The 20185-nt window shown below is 35.6% G+C and overlaps 2 protein-coding genes across 3 annotated transcripts in view; both read right to left on the bottom strand.

The window, feature by feature from the left end:
• Positions 1 to 7059: 7059 nt before the first annotated feature.
• On the bottom strand, positions 7060 to 13680 carry LOC110092074 (purple acid phosphatase 18). The gene is made up of 5 exons (XM_020816431.2): positions 13510 to 13680; positions 9333 to 10001; positions 8037 to 8225; positions 7841 to 7929; positions 7060 to 7513 (listed from the first exon to the last, which is right to left on the bottom strand). The coding sequence occupies exons 1-5, from the start codon at positions 13678 to 13680 to the stop codon at positions 7294 to 7296; spliced, it is 1338 nt and encodes a 445-aa protein (XP_020672090.1). The 3' UTR covers positions 7060 to 7293.
• Positions 13681 to 16694: 3014 nt separating this feature from the next.
• Positions 16695 to 20185, bottom strand: part of LOC110092069 (protein EXPORTIN 1A) — a 42820-nt gene continuing 39329 nt past the window's right edge. Inside the window, exons 26-33 of one of the 2 annotated variants that reach the window (XR_003699490.1) lie at positions 19047 to 19113; positions 18872 to 18982; positions 18573 to 18680; positions 18363 to 18500; positions 18154 to 18291; positions 17979 to 18083; positions 17066 to 17248; positions 16695 to 16993 (exon numbers count right to left, since the gene is read on the bottom strand). Coding sequence is in view for 1 of the 2 variants with exons in the window: in XM_020816425.2 (XP_020672084.1) it covers positions 17126 to 17248; positions 17979 to 18083; positions 18154 to 18291; positions 18363 to 18500; positions 18573 to 18680; positions 18872 to 18982; positions 19047 to 19113 (790 nt within the window). In the remaining variant the exon portion in view is untranslated. Of the gene's footprint in view, positions 17249 to 17978; positions 18084 to 18153; positions 18292 to 18362; positions 18501 to 18572; positions 18681 to 18871; positions 18983 to 19046; positions 19114 to 20185 lie in introns of both variants that reach the window. The other variant, XM_020816425.2, reaches the window with a different exon arrangement.

Genomic DNA, 20185 nt, shown 5'->3' with positions numbered 1-20185 from the left:
ATGTATATATAAATTAAAATAGTATTACTTCAAAAATGATAATTATAAATAAAATATTAATAAATAGCAAATAATTCAAAAATATGTCTATAATTATTATCATAAAATGTAGGATAAAACACAAATTTATTCTTCGTTACATTTAAAATTATAAAAATAATTCTATTACAAATGAAAATTAAAATTTTAAAAATTTAATAATAATTTTTAAATTGAAATCTTAAATTAAGAAAAATTAACTTTAAATTTTAAAATATTATCTTTATTCTTTTTGATTAAAAATACATCTTTTAAATAAACTCAACTTTTTCTTTAACATTTTTCATTATTTAAATAATTATTTAAAAAACCCGCCGGAACATCTAGAAAAGCCGCAGAAAATGACGCCGGAAACTCCGTCAGAAAATTGGTCGAAAAAGCCGTCGGAAAATTGATCGCCGGAATAATTCCGCCTGAATAGATGATTTTCGTAGTGGTTACTTCCGGCAGGATATTGCATAAGGTCATTGTACGTGATAACAGGACCGACGTTTTTATGCGGCGGATTATGTGCAGTATGTCTGGCGTAACTGTTCCGGAAATATGACAACAAAAAAGCTGTCGACCGCTCTCCCACTTTCTCCCCCGGAAGAGATCTGCAACCATCACAGATTTTTCTAGATGAAACAAGAATTCACCCCCACCTTAGCAATTACTTATACACACAGATGCGTGAATTAATTAGACCATGCACATAATATCCATGCGAACCTCAAAGAAGAATGACTAACGCCAGTAAAAGGTCCCAACAGCTACATTACACACGAAACTTCATTGATTGTTCCACACAGCCAAATTCCTTCACCCAAAAAAAGTATAACAATCGAGCACATTACTATCTGTCTAAGTGTAACCAAGCACCCATCGAATTATTTATTTCCGGTCACCTCTACTATAAGGACGATTTGCACGTTAAAAAAAAAAATATTAACCCAAAAAAAACCGGTACAGGCATTTTTTAATCTTGGAATATCGATGTATCGTTGTATCCGTTGGCTCAATAAGAGTCGTCACTCTTGCCCGTCGGCAGAATAATCTCCTTATGACTCTCAATCGTTGTATCAATGATCAATAGAGGATAACATCAAACCCTTTTTAAAGGAAAGCCCGTCGGCCCATCATCCTGTCAGGTCTATCAATCTCCAACCAACGGTTCAACCAGTCTTTACTTGTCTTTCAGTAATTGTAGTATATTCAATCAAATATCCACATTCATATATATATCATTAATGCATTGCAATCAATAAAGACAATTAGCTCAAATGAAGATAATCCTTAAAATATCGTACAGTCGACAGAAATCCCAAACATAGTCAAAATACACAGTTTCAGAAAATTACCAAATTACCAGAAATCAAATAAAACAACGTTTCAAAACTTTACTTGTACTGAAGAATTATATATTCTAACAGCCAGATAATTTTCTATTCGATTCAAATTACACATAATTCAAAATACCCGGTGAAAACTTTCCAAAAAATACTCAAATCGTGCAAAATCATCATTTCTAAAACATACCAAAAGTTACGCGGTAAAAGTTTTGTCAATATAAAGATATACACGTTTTTCAGTAACGGAAATACAAAACTGAGCAGAGAAATACCAAAACTTGAAATCTTCGAAATCAGAAATAGGATTCGGAGTCCTTACTGCGAGGCGAACAAATCTTACAACTGCGTCGTCGGACGAAAATCGCTCCGCGGCCTCCGAAACCAAGTCTTTTCCTTCTCTTTCTCTCTCCTGCTTTCTCTCTCTTCAAAAATGATCCAAAATATCTCAATTCCAATACTTATCAAATAGGATCGTCCCAGGACGAATAGGGTGTCGACCAAAATATCTATTTTATACATTCATATAAGGCCTTCAAGGCTTCCATCAAAAAAATTAATCAACAAGTGCATAAAGTCCGCGAAACTCAATCCTTTGTCAACAACTCGACAGAGTTGACAAAGTTCAATCCACAAAGGGAAATGACCACCCCGATGATGGCCGTGTTCATTGTAAATCTCAACTAGAGGGATTAATTCCAAATATTTAAAATCTCATCCCAAATATCCCCAAAATCAAAACTCCAAGAAAAATCCTAATTCCAAATATTTTAAAAAAAATATTTAAAATTAAAATTCATCCATCCAAACACTTAAAACAAAATCTATCAACCATCTGCAACAGTTTTCTAGGGTGAATAAATTAAAAATTACTTTAGCTCACATAGAGTTAATACCTAGTCGAAAATATCACTATGATCCATTCTCAAATAATCTTCTGCTAGTAAGGACGTGGTATGTGTCCTCTAATTGGTGATTTTCCGCAAAATGGCACCGCAAGATAAACAGTTATGACCTGGGGCCCTCTGAACCAAGTGGTTTTGCGGCCAAATGGCATTAAGAGATAATGATTATGTCCAGAGCCAATACATTCCTTAGTATCATCAAATCCTTGAGATATTAATCAATATGATATAATCGATAGGGCACAGAGCCCTCTATCAACTAAGGTGGATTCAAATTTGTCCCCTTAGACAAAAACTTCCTCCAGGTCTACAAGGTATCTTTGGACGAAGCAACTCATGGCTGTCGACAAGGATCCTTCTGTCAGGTTGGGTCGATCGACTACCTCCTCTGATTAAGTAGACAAGGGACCACAATGGCCCGGGATGACAAAACCATGGGATCTTAATCAGGTCTATCATCCATTCCCCCACCATCCGCTTTAAAAGCAAGATGGTGAAGTTACCAATTTTAAATATCATGCCCATGCTACTACTATATGTCAGATAACACGTATCTCTACGTATCTGATCGATGACTAGCCTTAATCAAAAGTTATCTCTCGTTATCGATATGGGTAATTAACTATAGGGGCTTACGCCTATAGGAAACTAAAACTCATATCATAAAGTCCACATAAAATGAGGGTGAAATCTCTGGGTAGTGTCTTATCTACAAACCCATATGCCTTCCCAAAATTTACCCCAAAACTTAATTCCGTTAAAACTCCCCCGAAGACAAGAAAGCAACGGGCGGAGGCCGGGGCCAAATTTTTGGTATCCACAATATATAGGCACCAAAAACATGAAATAAATAAAAGACTAGAAAGCCCTTCAAGGGCCAAACAACACAAAAGCTCCCTCAAGTTAGGGTAAAATTGTAATAAAATAAATAACTTCACATAAGTCTCCTACAACACATGAAAACTAAAAAAATATAAAGACTCAATCAAGACCGTAGATCTCCGGCCTCTATGGTGATAAACCCTCCAAGCTCTGATGTCCCCATCATAATATTTTCATAAACCATTTTATTACCTTTTAAGGAAAAAATTAAAGCGAGTAATTTTATAGTATTTATTTAATCTCTTTTTTATTATATCTCCTAAGTTATTTCTTTCTTAATTTTTTTGATAAAATCAAGGCTTCTTTTTTGTTTGCTAAGCGAGGATGCACTTCAATTTTGGGAAGAGTCGGTAAGTGTTCTTCTATTATATATAATAATTGTAACCTCTTTATAAGCATATTAAACTCTTCTCTAGCCATAGGCTTACTTAAGCTTAATCATGCAAGTTTTGATGTTCTATTGTGTGATGCTTATTCTCTTTTGAAGTTACTTTATTTTTTATTGTACTTACTCCTTGGTTGATTCTTCCATAACATGAAGTTAGGTGCACTATTTTTCTAACATAATTAACTATAATTTGCAATACATGATTAATTACTAAATATTCATTGGAAACAAGTATTTAATTAACACAACTATCATTATTTTATTAATTTTTCTTATTAAGAAAAATATTAAAAAATCCTTAAATTGAGAACTCGAGTAAAAAATAAGGATGTCTCTTCGGAGACAACCGATAAAATTGGAATGAAAAAAAAAAGTAAAAATAAGAATGAACCTGATTTTATCGATAAGGTATGCATCGTGGTTGCAAGGTGATTTCCAACTTGTGGTCGATCTTTCATTTGCAAACAACTTAAAGTTCCTTTTCTCTTCTTAAAGGATGTATTTTGACAACTTTCACTTTGAATACAGCAGAAGCAACTTAAGGTGCATTTGGTCTCTGATATTTGTTTCCTCTCATCTACAGATTTAGTACAACAAAAACCACAACAACACATCACATTACTCTCTCTTTTATTTGCAGAATCCTTATTCAATTTATTCTTCTCACTTACTGTCTCCTCATGATAAGGTTCTTTCAGTGATTCACCTCTGCAGCACTGAAAACAAAACCCTTCCCCTTTCTTAAATGAATTATGTTTTGAAGATTTACCAACACAACAAGGAAGACAAAAAACCATAGTTTTTCCTTCTTTTTTTGATGAATCATCTTTTGATAATTTATTATCACAACAATATAAACAACTCCAAGCCCCACTTTTCCTGCTATTTGAAGAATCCTCCTTATATGATCGAAAGCAAAGGAAACATCTCTTGTCCTTAGCTGCTCTAAATTCTGAATTCGCTTCTGAAGAATTTTTAGGAGATAAACAACAACAATCTCTAACTTTGGATGACTCGTCCTTTAACAGTGATTCACCACAACAAAAACATGTAATCCCGCAACCTCTATTGTTCCTCTCCTTCCCCTCCTCCTTGGATTGCCTAAAGCAAGAGAAACAATTCTTGTTCTTCTCTTCTCCTCTTGATTCAATATCCTCTTTTGATGATTTCTTATTTGACAAACAACAACATCCTCTTCCTTCAGCAGAATCATTCTGTGCTGATGATTCCTTACAACATAAACATCCAATTCCATAACCGGTTCTCTTTCTCTCCCTCTTCTCCCTGGGTGATCTAAAGCAAGAGCAACATTTCTTATCCTTTTCTTCTCCTATTGATTCATTCTTACTAGGGAAGCAACAGCATCCTTTTGATTTTAGTGAGTCATCATTTGATGATGAATTATAACAACATAAACTTCCAATCTTACACTTTCTTCTCTTTCTCTTCTTTCCCTCCTCCTGGGAGGACTTAAAGCAAGCAAAACATTTCTTTCCCTTTTCTTCCCTTCTAGTTTTTGTATCCTTTTTCAATGATTTCTTGCAAGGAAAACAACACCTACTTTTTTCCTTTGAATCATCCTTTGATGATGATGATTCATCACAACATAAACATTCAATCCCAGAACCTGCTCTCTTTATGTCATTCCCTTCCTCTGACCCTTCACAACAATAACACCCTGATGATCCCTCTCTCTTTCTCAACTGCACGTTAGAATCCTTGGATGACTTGCAACAAAAAATGCAATGAAAACAACTCATATTCAGCTTCTCCTCAAAATCTCTTATTTCTTCTGGCTCATATCTTCTACATTCAAAATTCACAGATCTTCAAAGAATGAATAGAAGAAGAATTTAATTAATTACATTTTCCTGTACCTTAGTCTGAGAGTGGATCCAATCCCAGACGATCACCACTCTCCAAATTTGAGGGAAGAACTCGAAACTAGAAAACCATGAAAAGTGGAAGTAGAAGAAGAAAGATAATGAGCGTTTGTTTCTTGCCGGCTATTCCATTGATTTTGGTTAGAAAGAAAGTTTGTTACGGTTTGTCTTTGACAGAGCATTGACGCCATAAATGGAAACATTTTGCTTGAGGAGCAATGTGAGAGCCACAAGAAGATCCATGAATCTTTGTCCCATTTTTGTAGCGTTGATCAACGATCATTCAAATTTCTCTAAAATTAAATATGCCAATTATAGATGGAAAGATGTCAAACCGTTTGATCTTGAGTCTCTCAATCCATTCAGGATCATGCCATAGAAAAAACTAATTAATGGAAAGTTTATCTTCGCCCAAAATTTTAATTTCACTACTTAAAACCGTTTGAATCTTATTCCTCAAAAATTCTTTAAAGATCAACTTTAAAAGGAAACAGAGCATTAAAAATTCATCAAATTTTATTCCTTCTTATCGAATTGATACTGTTATAACTAAGCTCTGTACAATCTTCCAAATTCTTTCAGTTTCTGCGCTGCCCTTTAACCAGAATTTGGTAAAAATAGACCAACTTATATACATAGCACAAACTTGAGTTAATTAGTTGACTAATCCAAATTTAGAGAAGACTGATTCTTTAATCATGATAAAAGCAATATTGGTGATTTGATATAATGGCAATCTCTTGAATACCACTGCAGAAGCTTCTGTCAATTTGGTGTTGGTAAGATATTATTTTCTTGCATTATGTTCTATTCACTATATATTCATTTAATATTAAGAATCAAATTGCAAAATACAAACTTCCCACTCCAAACAATTAATAATCTGAAAAAATGACTTTAATAATTAATCTAATTTCAAATATTTAATATTTTAAACTAATTATCAAATCTTTGGCATGTAATGAATTCTAAACTTAATGATTAATTAACTATAATTAGATTTATTTTATTAATTATTTGATATATATTTAAAAACATATGATAATTTATCAATTTCTCACTTTGAATTATATTATGTCTAATCATAATTTAATTTGTATTAAAAGAAGAAAGCAGACAGCAAATTAAATGAGAAAATGAAAATTATTTATCTTTTCTTAAGCATTTATTTAGCATCTAACTTTTAAATATGTTACAATAATAACATTTTCAATTGTCGCTTACATCTGAAGGTCTGTTTAAGGAAAAACTATTCTGTGTGGAAGCGAAACCCATCCGAATACCTAAGCTCGCGGCTCAGTACCGTGGTACCACCGTTTGGTACTGTTGTACCACCATTCGGTACCGCAGCTCAATATTGTTGATGAGGCTTATTCTGATAGATATTTGGATGTAGAGCTAAGTTCGACTTCCACACAAAATAATCTCTCCAATTTGAGATAATATTCTTAATATTTTATTTTATTTTCAGACAGCAATCAAATATTTATTTATCTGCTTGCTTGAGGAACAAAAAGGATATTGAAGTGAGAAAGCTGAGGAAGCTGCTGATTAGAAGTTTTGAACAATTATTGGTTAAAAATCTTTGCATGTAAGCATGAGATGTGCTACAACCATTTCAAATTGTTTTGCTGAATTGTTTCATGTATATAACAAACAGGTATGTGAGTTCTAACATAGAAACCATATACATTATTATACCAAATGGCATAATACGAAAACTCAGCAAACCAATCTACTAAAAGCCAACTAAAAGATGGCAGATACAGCATATAAGCCATAAAACTTTATATGATTAGTGATATTTACATGAGCGGTTTGAACCTCTCCAGTGGATACTAAATATAGAGAGGGATTCATGCAATTTTTTAAGGAACGATCTGAATCTTGCTGAAGTCACGCATTTCACTTCTCAGGCAACCAGCACTGGCCAAAGAGTTGATCCAAACCTCATCAGAACTGAGCGATTCATGATCATCGTTCCTGTGCCAGCTCCAAAATGCGTGAGTTGCATTAACAATCTTCAGTTCTCCATGACCAAAACTGGCTTCCCTAAAGGCTGACCATATTGGTTTCGGGTGGTGATATCTGCCAAAAATAAAATTTGAATGAACTAAAACCAAAACTATATTGGATGGTAAAATTAGGGTGTCAATAATTTGGACAAATTATTCTGTGCGGAGTTTGGACGTCGTCAGAGACCAATAAAAATGTGTCACGTCACCCCAAAAGTGTACCGCGCTCGGTACCAAGCGGTACCGGACGGTTCTCCCATCCGGTGTCCGCACAGAATAAACTCTCCAATATTTGACACCGATTTGAAATCCGACCCGAAAAATTTCGGGTTCAGGTCAACCGGTAAAATATACAATTTAGCATGTTTTTATTGGAAACGACTGTGAAAGCGGTGCTTACCTTAGAGCCAGTCCTTCTCTGTTACCTCCGTCGCCAACGGTAATATGTATGGCACCACAAGAGTCTAGTTGGCCACTGTAGACACGTTCCTGTTGTTCAAGAATTGCAGAGCTTAGAAACTATCATTGAAGAAATTAAAATACATTAAGAAGATAGTAAGGTTCAGGAGCTATTATAGAAGAAATTAAATACATACTGATCTTTCATAAGCATGCACATGACCGGCAATCAAGATATCAACACCAGCAGCATAGAGCACTGGTTCGACTACAGCCATCATATCATCTCCTTCCCCTTGGTGAGCCCAATTGCTGTTATACCATGGCACATGCAGAAGAGCTAGAAGCCATGGTGTCCTTTCTCTATCTACCTTGGCAAGATCAGCCTGTTTATGAAAAATATATGCATATAGTTTTAACGTATAAATCCAAAGAATATACATAAAAAAATAGAACTATACATTTGTGCAGAAACATTAAACGATGTAAAAGCAAATATAGGATACAGCAAAATTTATACCGTGTTGGCCAACCATATGTGGTAGAAAAACAGATAATGTTAACTTCCACTAAAACGCAAAGAAAGTTTCGAGTTTAATGGGTCTAGGTCATCTCCAACTAAACGCCAAACGATTGTTTTTTACCGTGAGCTCCAACCAAACGTCATATTCAGCAGCAATTTGCGCCAGGGGAATGCGTCGCACTATTCACAAACGCAATTTTTTCGCCATTTTGTTCGGTTGTAGTTTGGTTGGAGAAAGGATATACCCAATATATTCTTTTTTTATGTTATTAAATGGAGTTCGGTTGATGATGAGTTACTGCATTTTCGAGTATTATTATATTTTGGAGTGTAAAATGAGTATTTCGGTAGGAGATGGTCTAAGATTGATAGCTGCAAAACTTGAATCCATTAGACGGATGTGTTGGAAGTAGAAAAACTAGATTGAGAAATAATAATATTGGGATTATTAGGAAGATTTATCGGAGTAAGACATGTTGGATATAGAAGTGCTGAAAATAGAATATAATGATTTGGGCATCTATATGGAGGCAGATAATTCACCAATAAAATGGTAAAGAAACATAGTGATAAAACATTTTAAAAAATAGAAGACCAAAAGGGAGACTATAAATTGTATAAAAAATGGCGCATAATCAACTTAGCACATCAATACATCATTCAATATTCAACGTAAACAAGAATGAATGATGAATGAAAATTCATAAAGCTGGCTCAAAATATTCCGAGTAGGCTAATGATGATGGTGGTTAAAGTCATCCACACTAAATGGCGAAATATATAATGAGTATGATTTCACGTATATAAGTTGCATCTTTCCCTAATATTTATCATGAAAGCTGACCTTTTATGGCTCGCTATTATCACACATAATAGGCAAATTTCACCATACCATATGATCAATTCCACTAGTAAAAAATAGAAAAAGTGTTGATGTGAGGATAAGAAACAAAAATGCAAAGAAAATAACCTTTAGCCAAGCATACTGGTCAGAATATTCACCATAATCTGTATAAGAGCCAAGCATAATCACATGAACACCTGCAACTTCAAAAGAATAATAGAGATTTGAAGTGGAGCCGCTCTCTGCATAAGGCATTTTCCACCTTGCATTGTATGACTGGAATGGAGATTTAATAAATGGGATACTCTCCATCTCATGGTTCCCTTCTGTTACCATCCACGGCCTAGCACTTGCATATGGCTGTATCAGCTCGCCAAAGGAATCCCACAAGTGCTGTAGATAATCAGCATAGGAAAGGTCCCCTGGGAGCAAATGCAAGTCATATTGGCACTCATTGATGTGCGATAGTGTGGATGCAGTCCAATCAGTCTGACCAAGATCACCAACTACAGCAAAAGTTAATGGGAATTTAGAAGGAGGCGTCTTAAACTGAAACTCTGGTTCCTGCCCTCCACAACGGTAGTAGTAAACTGTATCGTCTTCAAGAGGTCCAATAACAACATGGTGGATCTTCCCTGAATTGTAGAAAATATAACTGTAGGACAAGTTCTCTCCATCAGATGAGTCTGTGTACTGCCCAGGGGACGTTCCATATTCAACCAACGATGGAAAAGATTTATCATCAGTGACCCAAGAAATCCTCATGTGTTTCTCTCCAGCAAGAGAAATGTGAACCTGCAGAAGTCCACTCGCTATTCTTAGTAGTCTGAAATAGAAAAAGCAATAAAGCATTTATAACATGAAGTTAAGCTTACTAGCAATTAAAATGGAAAGTGGCCATTCTCTTTTACTCTTAATGAAGTATTAATAATGCAGAGAAGATAATGAGAATGGTAGAAAGCTCTGGAAGTTAGCCTGAAAATGAAGAAGGGATAGGATTAGGAAAACAGGGGCGAGGCTGTAGCCGCTGTATCTACTTTTCCCTAGCATAGCGTCATGCATGAAGAAAACCAAGTTCATATAGAAAGAGTGGATTGAACAGAGTTTCTGATGACAAAACAAATAGACCACCCGTCCTCTGCAACTCAACAACTGATCCCCATAATTTTCTCAAACAGCTCTCACTTACTTCAAATTCCTCATTGTACTGCCTGTGCTTGTGCAAAATGTACTTGGTTATCCTTTTCTTTATGTACTACTAGGTCCACTGAATGTTTAGAACTTATTCAATGTGATGTATGGGATCCTTCCTCAACTTTATCAATGCAATCTTATCTTTATTATGTCATATTTGTTGATGATTTCAGTCGTTATTCATGGGTTTATCCATTACATTCAAAATCTGAAGTTTGCTCCACATTTTTACAATTTAAAAATCTTGTTGAACGTCAATTTAAAAAATCCATAAAAAATTTTCACACTGATAGAGGCGGTGAATATGTGAATACCACCCTTCAACCACATTTAATAAACTTAGGCATTATACATCAAACAAGTTGTCCCTATACTCTCAACAAAATGGAGTCACAGAAGTATAAAAACTCTCTAAATTTGGTTTGAATTCAGGATCTCTTGGGTTCCAATCTCTGCTAAGAAGTATAAAATACCTGATTTTTCATATATATAAGGAAAGCAAAATGTTGGCTAACTGGGTTGACTGGTAATAATGTCAGCTTTGTTGGTCATATGATACTTCTGAACTAGTTAATTGACTACTTTTGCCATTCATGAATCACAGCTCCTGATGTAAAACGAAGATGCGAAGGAGCTTCTTAAGAGGATTAAAAGTGAATGACAACGTAATTTCAATTAATATCTTATTGAGATAGCAAGAAAATCATTAAACTTTCGTAGTTATCAACTAGCTTAGGCGAAGAAGTATGTAGATTAGCCAAAACCTTCAGACAACCAAAAATAGTAGCAACACTAAAAGCTATTACAACAATCCGTCATTTAATAACGAAAAGTTCACCTTGGGGAAATACTCACTCAACTAGACTAGGCTTTGCGGGAGAAGAATTTCAGCACACCAAACGATGCCACGAGGAAGGTTGCGATGCCAAGGGTCTTGAGCCACGGAGGAGTCGACGATGACGCGAAGGGCGTGAATGCTTGACTTTCGAGACTCCAAGTGTGCTTTGCAAATTTCCGGTCGTAGATGCTTGCAAGGATTGGCACGACTCTCTCCAAGTACTCTTCCACAGTGGTTTCGTCTTCGAATCCTACGTCGAAGCAAGGTGACCGTAGGATGTTGATGCTTCCGTCGGCGTGGAAAACTAGACCCCACTCAAACTCCGGATCCGCCATACATGCTTGGCGTGGAGATTTCTTCAAGGAGAGGAGGGGGTAGCCGGCGGGATCTCCAAGGAGAGGGGGAATTTCGGCCAAGGTGGGGTGAGAACATCCATGACTAAAGCAAAAAGATATGAGCTTAAGGCTGATCCTTGATGTAACCCAACCGAAATAGGGAAATACTTGGTCAAACCACCTTGTGTTTGAACACAAGTAATAGCTCATGCATACATATCTTTAATGATTTGAATATAAGCATTATTGACTCCTTTCTTTTCAAGAACTCTCCATAGCACTTCTCTTGGAACTTTATCATATGCTTTTTCTAAATCAATAAATATCATATGTAGATCCTCCTTATTCTATATTTCTCCATCAAACCTCTTAATAAATGCATGGCTTCCATAGTCGACCTACCCGGCATGAATCCAAATTAATTTTGAGAAACATTAGTATCACGCCGCAACCTATGCTCCATAACTCGCTCTCATAGTTTTAAAGTATGACACATTAACTTAATACCTCTATAATTCGCACAATCTTGTGCATCACCTTTATTCTTAAAAATAGGAATTAACACACTCATTCTCCACTCATCTGACATCTTTTTAGTTTTCAAAATAGTATTAAAAAGTTTAGTGAGCCAAGAAATTCCTTCATCTCCTAAGCATTTCCACACCTCTATTGGAATATCATCAGGTCCAACAACTTTTTCACCATTCATTTTTTTAAAAGCCTCTCTAACTTCAGTTTTACTAATACGCCGATAAAAACAGAAATCTTTATTTTCATTTAGGGTGCTAAGGTCACTATAGTCAATCTTATTTTCACAATCTTCATTAAAAAGAGTCCGACAATGCTTCAACAAAATCACATGCAAAGTATCTGAGTTTTTAGGTTCAGATATTCAAATTTAGATTGTTAGTAGATTTAGGTAAGCCTGTTTCCATTTCTCATGATTCCCGGATTCCTGCATTTTGTCAGTATAAATGGTTGACATTTTTTCTAATCTCTACAAGATTATCTTAAACAGCTCCCTTAGTGGCAAATTCAATCAATCAATTCAATAGATTGGAATTAAGAAAGCTTTTGCAGTATTGTAGCCTTGGCTTTAACAGAACAAATTTTATCTATTCCTACTTTGTCCAAGTGGCAAACAGCTTACTTCATCAACCTTCTAGAGTAGAACTTTGCTGTCTGGATGTTTCTAAGAAAATGGCATATCAGGGCTACACCATGCATTAGCTTTTTTTTCAGAAGTTGTTCGAGCAATGTCTTTCACATATTGTTGATCTTTGTTGAGCAGAGAACATAGTTTAAATTATCTCACATCAAGAAGAAGAGAGGTTTTATTGAGAAGTTATATCACTGCTTCACTTATGCTCATTTGTTCAGATTACGATAAACTATCTCTCAAGGCGAATTGAAAATTTTCAATTCCATATCAGAAAACTCAATTTTACACAAACCCTTCGACCGTGATACCAGTAAAATGGCCTCAAAACTCACTAACCTACTTCGTTCCCTCGGGAACTAAAGGAAAAAAAAACTACATCAGGTGTTTCTTATTCAATCTACAATGAATGATTCCCAAGTTTAAGCTCTAGGCTCTGCTCTTGAATTTGCAGACATTCAAACCTCCGTCAACGCAAAAAAAAAAAAAAAAAACACACAAATCCACATAGGGATTTACGAGGACAAACCAAAAAGGAAACAGCTACTATCTCAAACCCCTATATCAGAAATAACAGCAGATCAAACGCCAACAAGTATTGGCAGCAACAACAGCACCAACTAAATTATCTAGAGAACAATTAAAATAAGAAACACCAAACTACCTCAAACGCCCAATACAAGACTTATCAGTAAGAGCAGCAGATCAAACACCAAGTCATGGAAATCAAGGGGAAAATAAAATCAAATCCTCGCAAAGGAAAATAGGGAAGTTTACTTGTTGGGGTCCATCTGAATGCTTGCGATTCCATGGCCAGGAGAAGCTTAGGGTTTTACGAGGTGCCGGCCTCACGTAATCCTCCCCAATTCCAGCAGCGATCCCAGTCAACGGAGCAGTCAGAAGAAGAATCAAAACCAGTATGCCCATTTCGCGCAGTTTTCTGGCCATGTCGGGCAAGACCGCGCACCTACGCGAGTAGTTGACGATATATACCCCCCAACCTAACCTAGTCGATTTTTTCCCTAATTATTTTATTATAGATTTCTGATGGCGTATGGAAGAAAAATATTTGTATTGGGATATAACTCCGTCGTTGGAGCTGATAGAAATATGATTGTCGAGGTGTAATTATTGAAGGGTATAATTTGAATATTATGAGAGCCTGTCATAATTTTTTAAAAAGTTTGCATGATCAACACTTGGGCAAAATTGATGACACCTTATTTTTCCTCAAAGAATTAAATAATATTATTTTTTATTTTATTAAGAAGTAATTTTAAAAAGGAACTTATTTAATATGTAATTAAGTAATAGAATTGTGATTATTAAATAATTTAAAAAATACAAAAATCAAATAATTTTACATTTTCTATTGAAATGGACAAAACATCAAATTATTTGACATTTTTCACATAAAATGCTAATTAATGGATTTGATGATTTCTTAAGGAGAGATATTATATTAAATATTATACTAAATATTTAACTATTTAAATAGGATAATTGCTTATCTTATCATAAATTATTTTAATATTTAATTATTTGAAGTATTTTATGATATAATATTTAATTAAAAATTATAATAAGTTGGTAGACTATTGTGCCTCCTCAACTACTTTGAGAATTTCCTTTGGGATGTTTCTTGTTTTAATAATCTACATCCATCATTTGTTAACAAAAATAGTGAAGATTGTGATATATTTTCTATTACTTAGGTTTACTTGTACTTTTCATTTCTAGTTTTAATGATATTTGCAATTTTTTTAAAAAATAAAAAATAAAAAATAAAAAGCCTGGTCGATTTTTCCCCATAAATGGATAACATTTTCTTAGTATTAGAGAATGGATAAAGTTCAGAATATTATTGCCTTATTGGATGGCATTATCACTGCAACGAAATTGTCCAGATTTTCTCTTTGTGTAATCGAATAAATAAATAAATAAAATAAAATATGAAAAGAGACGTAGATATAATATGAAAATAATAAATAAAATGCAGACAAAAAAAATAAAAGTTGTAGTATGATTTGATAAAAGTTGACCAATAAAATAAATTACGAAAGTGTCCTGTAAAAACAATTACAAAAATCTACAGTTCATAAGAAATAAGTGAATTAAAAGGCTAACATACTTTTAGAAAGAAAATAGATATTAAATATATAAACCTCAAGGTTGGCAGTTGAACTAATATATATATATAATGAGATAATCAAAATAAACGTTACTTGCATATCATTTAATTTATATTGTCCTTTAAGATCTATTTGAGTTTATGTTACATGAAACCCGAGCTAAGCCGTTGCGCTACAAAACTTGATAAACTGTCTATAAATGAGGACGATCCATTCGACTAAGGCTTCGTTTGGGACGGCTTTCTTTTTACTTCTTAAAGCGGCTTCCTAGTATAAAAATTAAAAAATTTGTACTACAAAGCTGCTTTAAGAAGCAATAAGAAAGTCGTCCCAAATGAATCTTGTTGAGTCATTCAACCCATGATGAAAAATGATGGTTCTACGTAAGGCACAAAAGCTATGGGTGTCAAAATAGGGTTTCGGGTCGGTTTGAATCTGGAATTAACCTGGGGTTCAAACGGTTTAACCCTAACCCAATCCGATTATATAAACGAGTTGAAAGCTAAGACCTGAACTCAACCCGTCGAATTACCGGGTTGAACAAATCCAACACCATTTTGTAAACCCAGGACGACAGGATAGTGGGACACTCATTGACAGCAGTAGGCGAGGCCAGCGCATGACTGCTGGCAGACATGGTCAGCGCGAGACAACATGAAGACGCAAAGACACGACGGGCAGGCACTTGAAGCGATGCGCGGACAGCAAGCAAACTCAATTGCAACGGGCGAGCAAACACAGTTAGTACAAACGCAACGACGGGCATACGCAATCAGTTTTTTCAAACAGGTTAACCAAGATTGAGTTCGAATTCCCATGTCAGGTCAACTCGAAACCAACCCATTTTTTCAAACACGTCGAATCCGAGAACCCAAACCTGACCAATTTGCAAAACGGTTTGACCTTAAATTTAAATTTTTCAAATCATGTCAAATATTGACACCCCTAGGTTAAGCCCAATCAAGATACGACTTAGTTGATCCAATGTATAGACTGTCTATTCAGAGGTGCGTCAAGTCATTCTCCACAATGATAGCTCCTCTCTTTACGAATCAACCATGAATTTGCATTAGACCAACTAGCCGTCTATGCCGCGAGTACTCTTATTGACTTGTTAGGCTTCGGTAAAAACAATAAACCATTTTTTCATGCTTTTCTTGTATTTTTCGCTATGCTTTCTTCGTACTTGTGTGAATAATATTGCATATGTAAAGAATTGATTACAGACATTACTCTATGTCATATATATAGTCGCCTAAGCATAAATTTCCTCGCAAGTAATGGAGTGCATGCGGCTAAATCAAGTTTTACATGCATCTTAAAGACCAAAAGTAGGCATAAATAATGTAACACCCACATTGACAAACCATAGCATCGCCCGTATTATCAACATTATCCACTATTTAAGAAGAAATAATTACATGCGGAGTCCGAACATAGAGTTATGTCCGAACTCCAATAAAATCATGACATGTGCTCTTATACACAATGTTTACAAATTTGTACACAATATTATACTCGTATACATAATATATATAAATTCATATACACTATGTACATAATTTTATAATTTATATATATTATTTACAATTGTACACACTATGTACAAAGACACGTGTCACATTTTTATTGAAGTCCGGAAATATCCTGACTCCGCACGCACGCAATAATTCATCGGTTAACATAAAGATGAATAAAACATACAATAAATATTCAACAGTCATCGAGCGCACATGTTATTGCTCCCACCAAAACGGTATGTATATATAACCTCTACTCATTCTCTCTCCAATGTCTTGTTATAGCCTAATATTTTTGTTCTTCTAAAGCTGCAGCCAAAAAAAAAAATAATGGTACTTGCAATAATAAAAAAAAAAGTTACAAAAATGGAGATGTCTCCCAGCACAGAATGAAACATTTCTCACAATCCATTAGAATACATGAGGCTGACGAATGGCATCATTGTGCTGTCAGGAATTGAAGAAGCAGAACCGAAATAAAAAAACAATCACTATAATCAAAACCTAAATAGTAAATACACAATGGCATAGTAACATATCTTCTAACTGCACACCCTCTGAGATCCCAAAGCATCATATGAAGCCTCAGAAGCATCTGCTGCCACTCATCTGCTGTTTGATCGCGTAAGAAAAATTACCGTAAAAGGAAATGGAAGTCGGAGGAGTGGCTTCTATGATCACCTCAAGTAAAAAACAAGGCTAAAGATATCTCAATCGATTAGTAGTGTCGCGTTCTTCAAGCTATGAATCGACCATTTCATCATGTAACTCGCTGGGTGCAACCAGCCCTGGGATCGAAAGCATTCGTTGGCGTTCCCTTTCTCTCTGTGCAGCAGCCTCTTCCGCATATAGATCCTTGTTATCCTAAAATTCACCAAAGAAAGCATAAAATGAAATAGACATTTTCATGTATATGTCTTGATATGATTAGACAGTAGGTAGTATGTGCGTAAATATAAAAGTTTAAGTATTAGATATATAAATAAAAATTTTGTGATAGGTATGTAAATCCCTTGTAATTAAATTAATTATACAACAATATATTCTTCATTTAAATAATAAAGCACTAATTAAAAGTTTATAACATGGATAATTCATTAAAATGTATAAAATAATGTATTAGATGAAAAAAAATGTCAACTTCTCTTATGTACATAATATCCAAAACGTATTACTGTAATGTATATAAAATGTGCTATTTGCAAAAAAAATATACATACGCTACTATAATGAATTAAATGATTTTGAAGTTTTCAAAGTTTTATTTATTGCATGTCTATATTAGGTAATATGCATGCGTCGTATATGTACATAAGAATATGCCATACATGCGTGTTGGATGTTAATTTTACTTCAATTATTATAAACTTCTTATTCCGCAACCAAATATCGATAACATATCGATAATAGGAAGTAAGTTCTCTACTGGGCAGTCAAGAAATGAGAAATACAACCTTTTTTTTCCTACCAATGGGCTACCAAGCAAGCAGTGCAATAACAATGCATCGTTGATAAAGTGATCCACTGCTACTTTTTAACATGTTCCATTGTAATCATAACAAGAGTACAGGACATTAAACCACAAGACACTTACCTGAGCAGAGAATTCTTTTGATTGAATAAGAAAATCTCGAATATGGTTCTTAAAAGCATGGATATCATGTTTTGACTCGAAAAGCCCATCAATAAATTGAGTCACCTGCAAAAGATCAAAAGCTAAGGCTTCATATGCTTGATAACTGAAAGACAATAAATAAATGGCGGGCCACCTCTGCAGGAGTCATGTTTGGGAATGAAGTTCCTAACAGTTTGATGGTGTAATCCCGCACAAATGCTGTGTTATTGGGGAATGGATAAGGAACTGATGAGGCATCCCACAAAGGCTCGGTCAATGAGCCAGAGTCAACCTGCGAAGGAAACATAAAATTAAGTAAGAATGAGTAAAATACTTCAACAGAAACTAGTAAAAACTTCTTACCAGGCCGAACAAAAGTTGGAGAACCACTACATGGAGCTTGAAACCTGGCTTATGGAATGTGTCCGTTAAGACAGCAAATATTTCTTGTTCAATTATCAAGAAGTAAGTCCTATAAAATTGATTACGGAACTCTGAAACCTGTACATAACAGAGCAATGAACCAACTGAGTTTAGGTGAAGGGAAGAAATGGTAAGGGAGTTGTGCTAAACCTGGTAGTTCTTCAATAACTCAATTAGAAGGTTGAGGCCAGTTTCAGCAATATTCCTTTCGGTGTGCCGAAAGGCCCAGATGATCGAATCCATAACCACCTTTACTTGCTGGCAAGGAGTAGATTAATAGTTCAGCAAAAAACAGGAATATAAAATGAATCATGATATACACAAAATAACAAAGCCGGTTTATGTTATCTTAAGCAGACTAAAAGGCATTACATATATCACCAGTATATGTGTGATGGCGCATGCACTAAAAGAGGGAGGTACAAGGGGAGGGAGGGAAGGATTTTAACCTGAGTTGATAACTGAATTAAAGCTTGGAAACAGTGTGTAGCAATTGCACGCAACAAAGAAAAGAACTTCAATCGATGCTCTGGGTAATCTTCAAAATTCCTTGTGATCATCTGCATTTGGATAAAATTTTAGATGAGTGCTAGAAACCTTCAGTCTGTCTGCACATGAGCTCACCTCTAAAGTACACTGGAATACTGCTTCAAATATGCGAGGCACGTCTTCTATCATTAAGCTTTTATACCTGCAACCAGATTGGAGAAATTGCAAACTAAGAAACCTTAACGTGGAGAAGGATTTACCTGAATTAAAAATATAGACAAGATTAAAACACATAATAAGAGCAAAACTGATCAGAGAAGACCTAAAGGGGATGTTTGGTTTAACTTGATATAAAATTTCAAATTTGTAGAATTCACGTGAATTCAAAAAGTCCTAAAAAAGAAATATCTGCAGCATTTCATACATCCTTGATGCAATAAACATAATTTTTGTAAATCATTTTGATAAAAAAACCATAGATCCATATTACCTAGGGGTGTCAAATCTTGACCCGACCCGAAACTCGACCCGAACCCGACCCGAAAAATTCCGGGTTCGGGTCAACCCGTTTGCATTACGGGTCGGGTTCGGGTTCAAACTTTTAACCCGTTTGTAAAACCGTGTTGGGTTCGGGTAGACCTGGAAACCCAAAATCGACCCGTTTTGACCCGGGAAAATGACTTGTCGCATCATACGCCAGTCCGAGTGTCTGGCTGTCCCGTCGCCTCATGTCGTCGCGTCGCTCAATCTCGTCAAGCTTCGCATCGCGAGCAGGCTTCGCATCGTCGTTTAGCCAACTCCGGTCTCAGGTGCTTTGTCGCTCCACGCCTCCACCTCCTTGTGCCGCCTCGACCACGCTAAGTCCAGCATCCACGGTCCACCTCCCTCGCGATGCTCCGGTCGCACCGCGGTTCCGCCTCAACCACCTTAGTGTTCGGGTCGTTCGACACTTTGAACAGAAGCAGACCCGAAGCAGACCACAGGCGTCAGTTTTCACGGGTCGGGTCGGGTCGGGTCAATCTGTAACCTGCACGGGTCGGGTTCGGGTTAAAATTCTGGACCCTCTTGTAAAACCGGGTCGGGTTCGGGTTGACCCGGGTTAACTTGGGTTCGGGCCCGACCCGCCGACCCGTTTTGACACCCCTAATATTACCTTAGCTCTACCCTTCTTAATCATCTGACACTAGTTTTATTTGCTGATCAGATAGGTGCATTTTTAGCCTTTGTAGTAAATGTCTCCAATTTAACAAGATTTATATTCAAATAGCTTGTCA

Source organism: Dendrobium catenatum, unplaced genomic scaffold (genome assembly GCF_001605985.2).
Source record: "Dendrobium catenatum unplaced genomic scaffold, ASM160598v2 original_scaffold_43371, whole genome shotgun sequence".
Lineage (NCBI taxonomy): Eukaryota > Viridiplantae > Streptophyta > Magnoliopsida > Asparagales > Orchidaceae > Dendrobium > Dendrobium catenatum.
The sequence above is the reverse complement of the archived record's forward strand: the minus strand, read 5'-3'. Positions and strand labels throughout refer to the sequence as shown.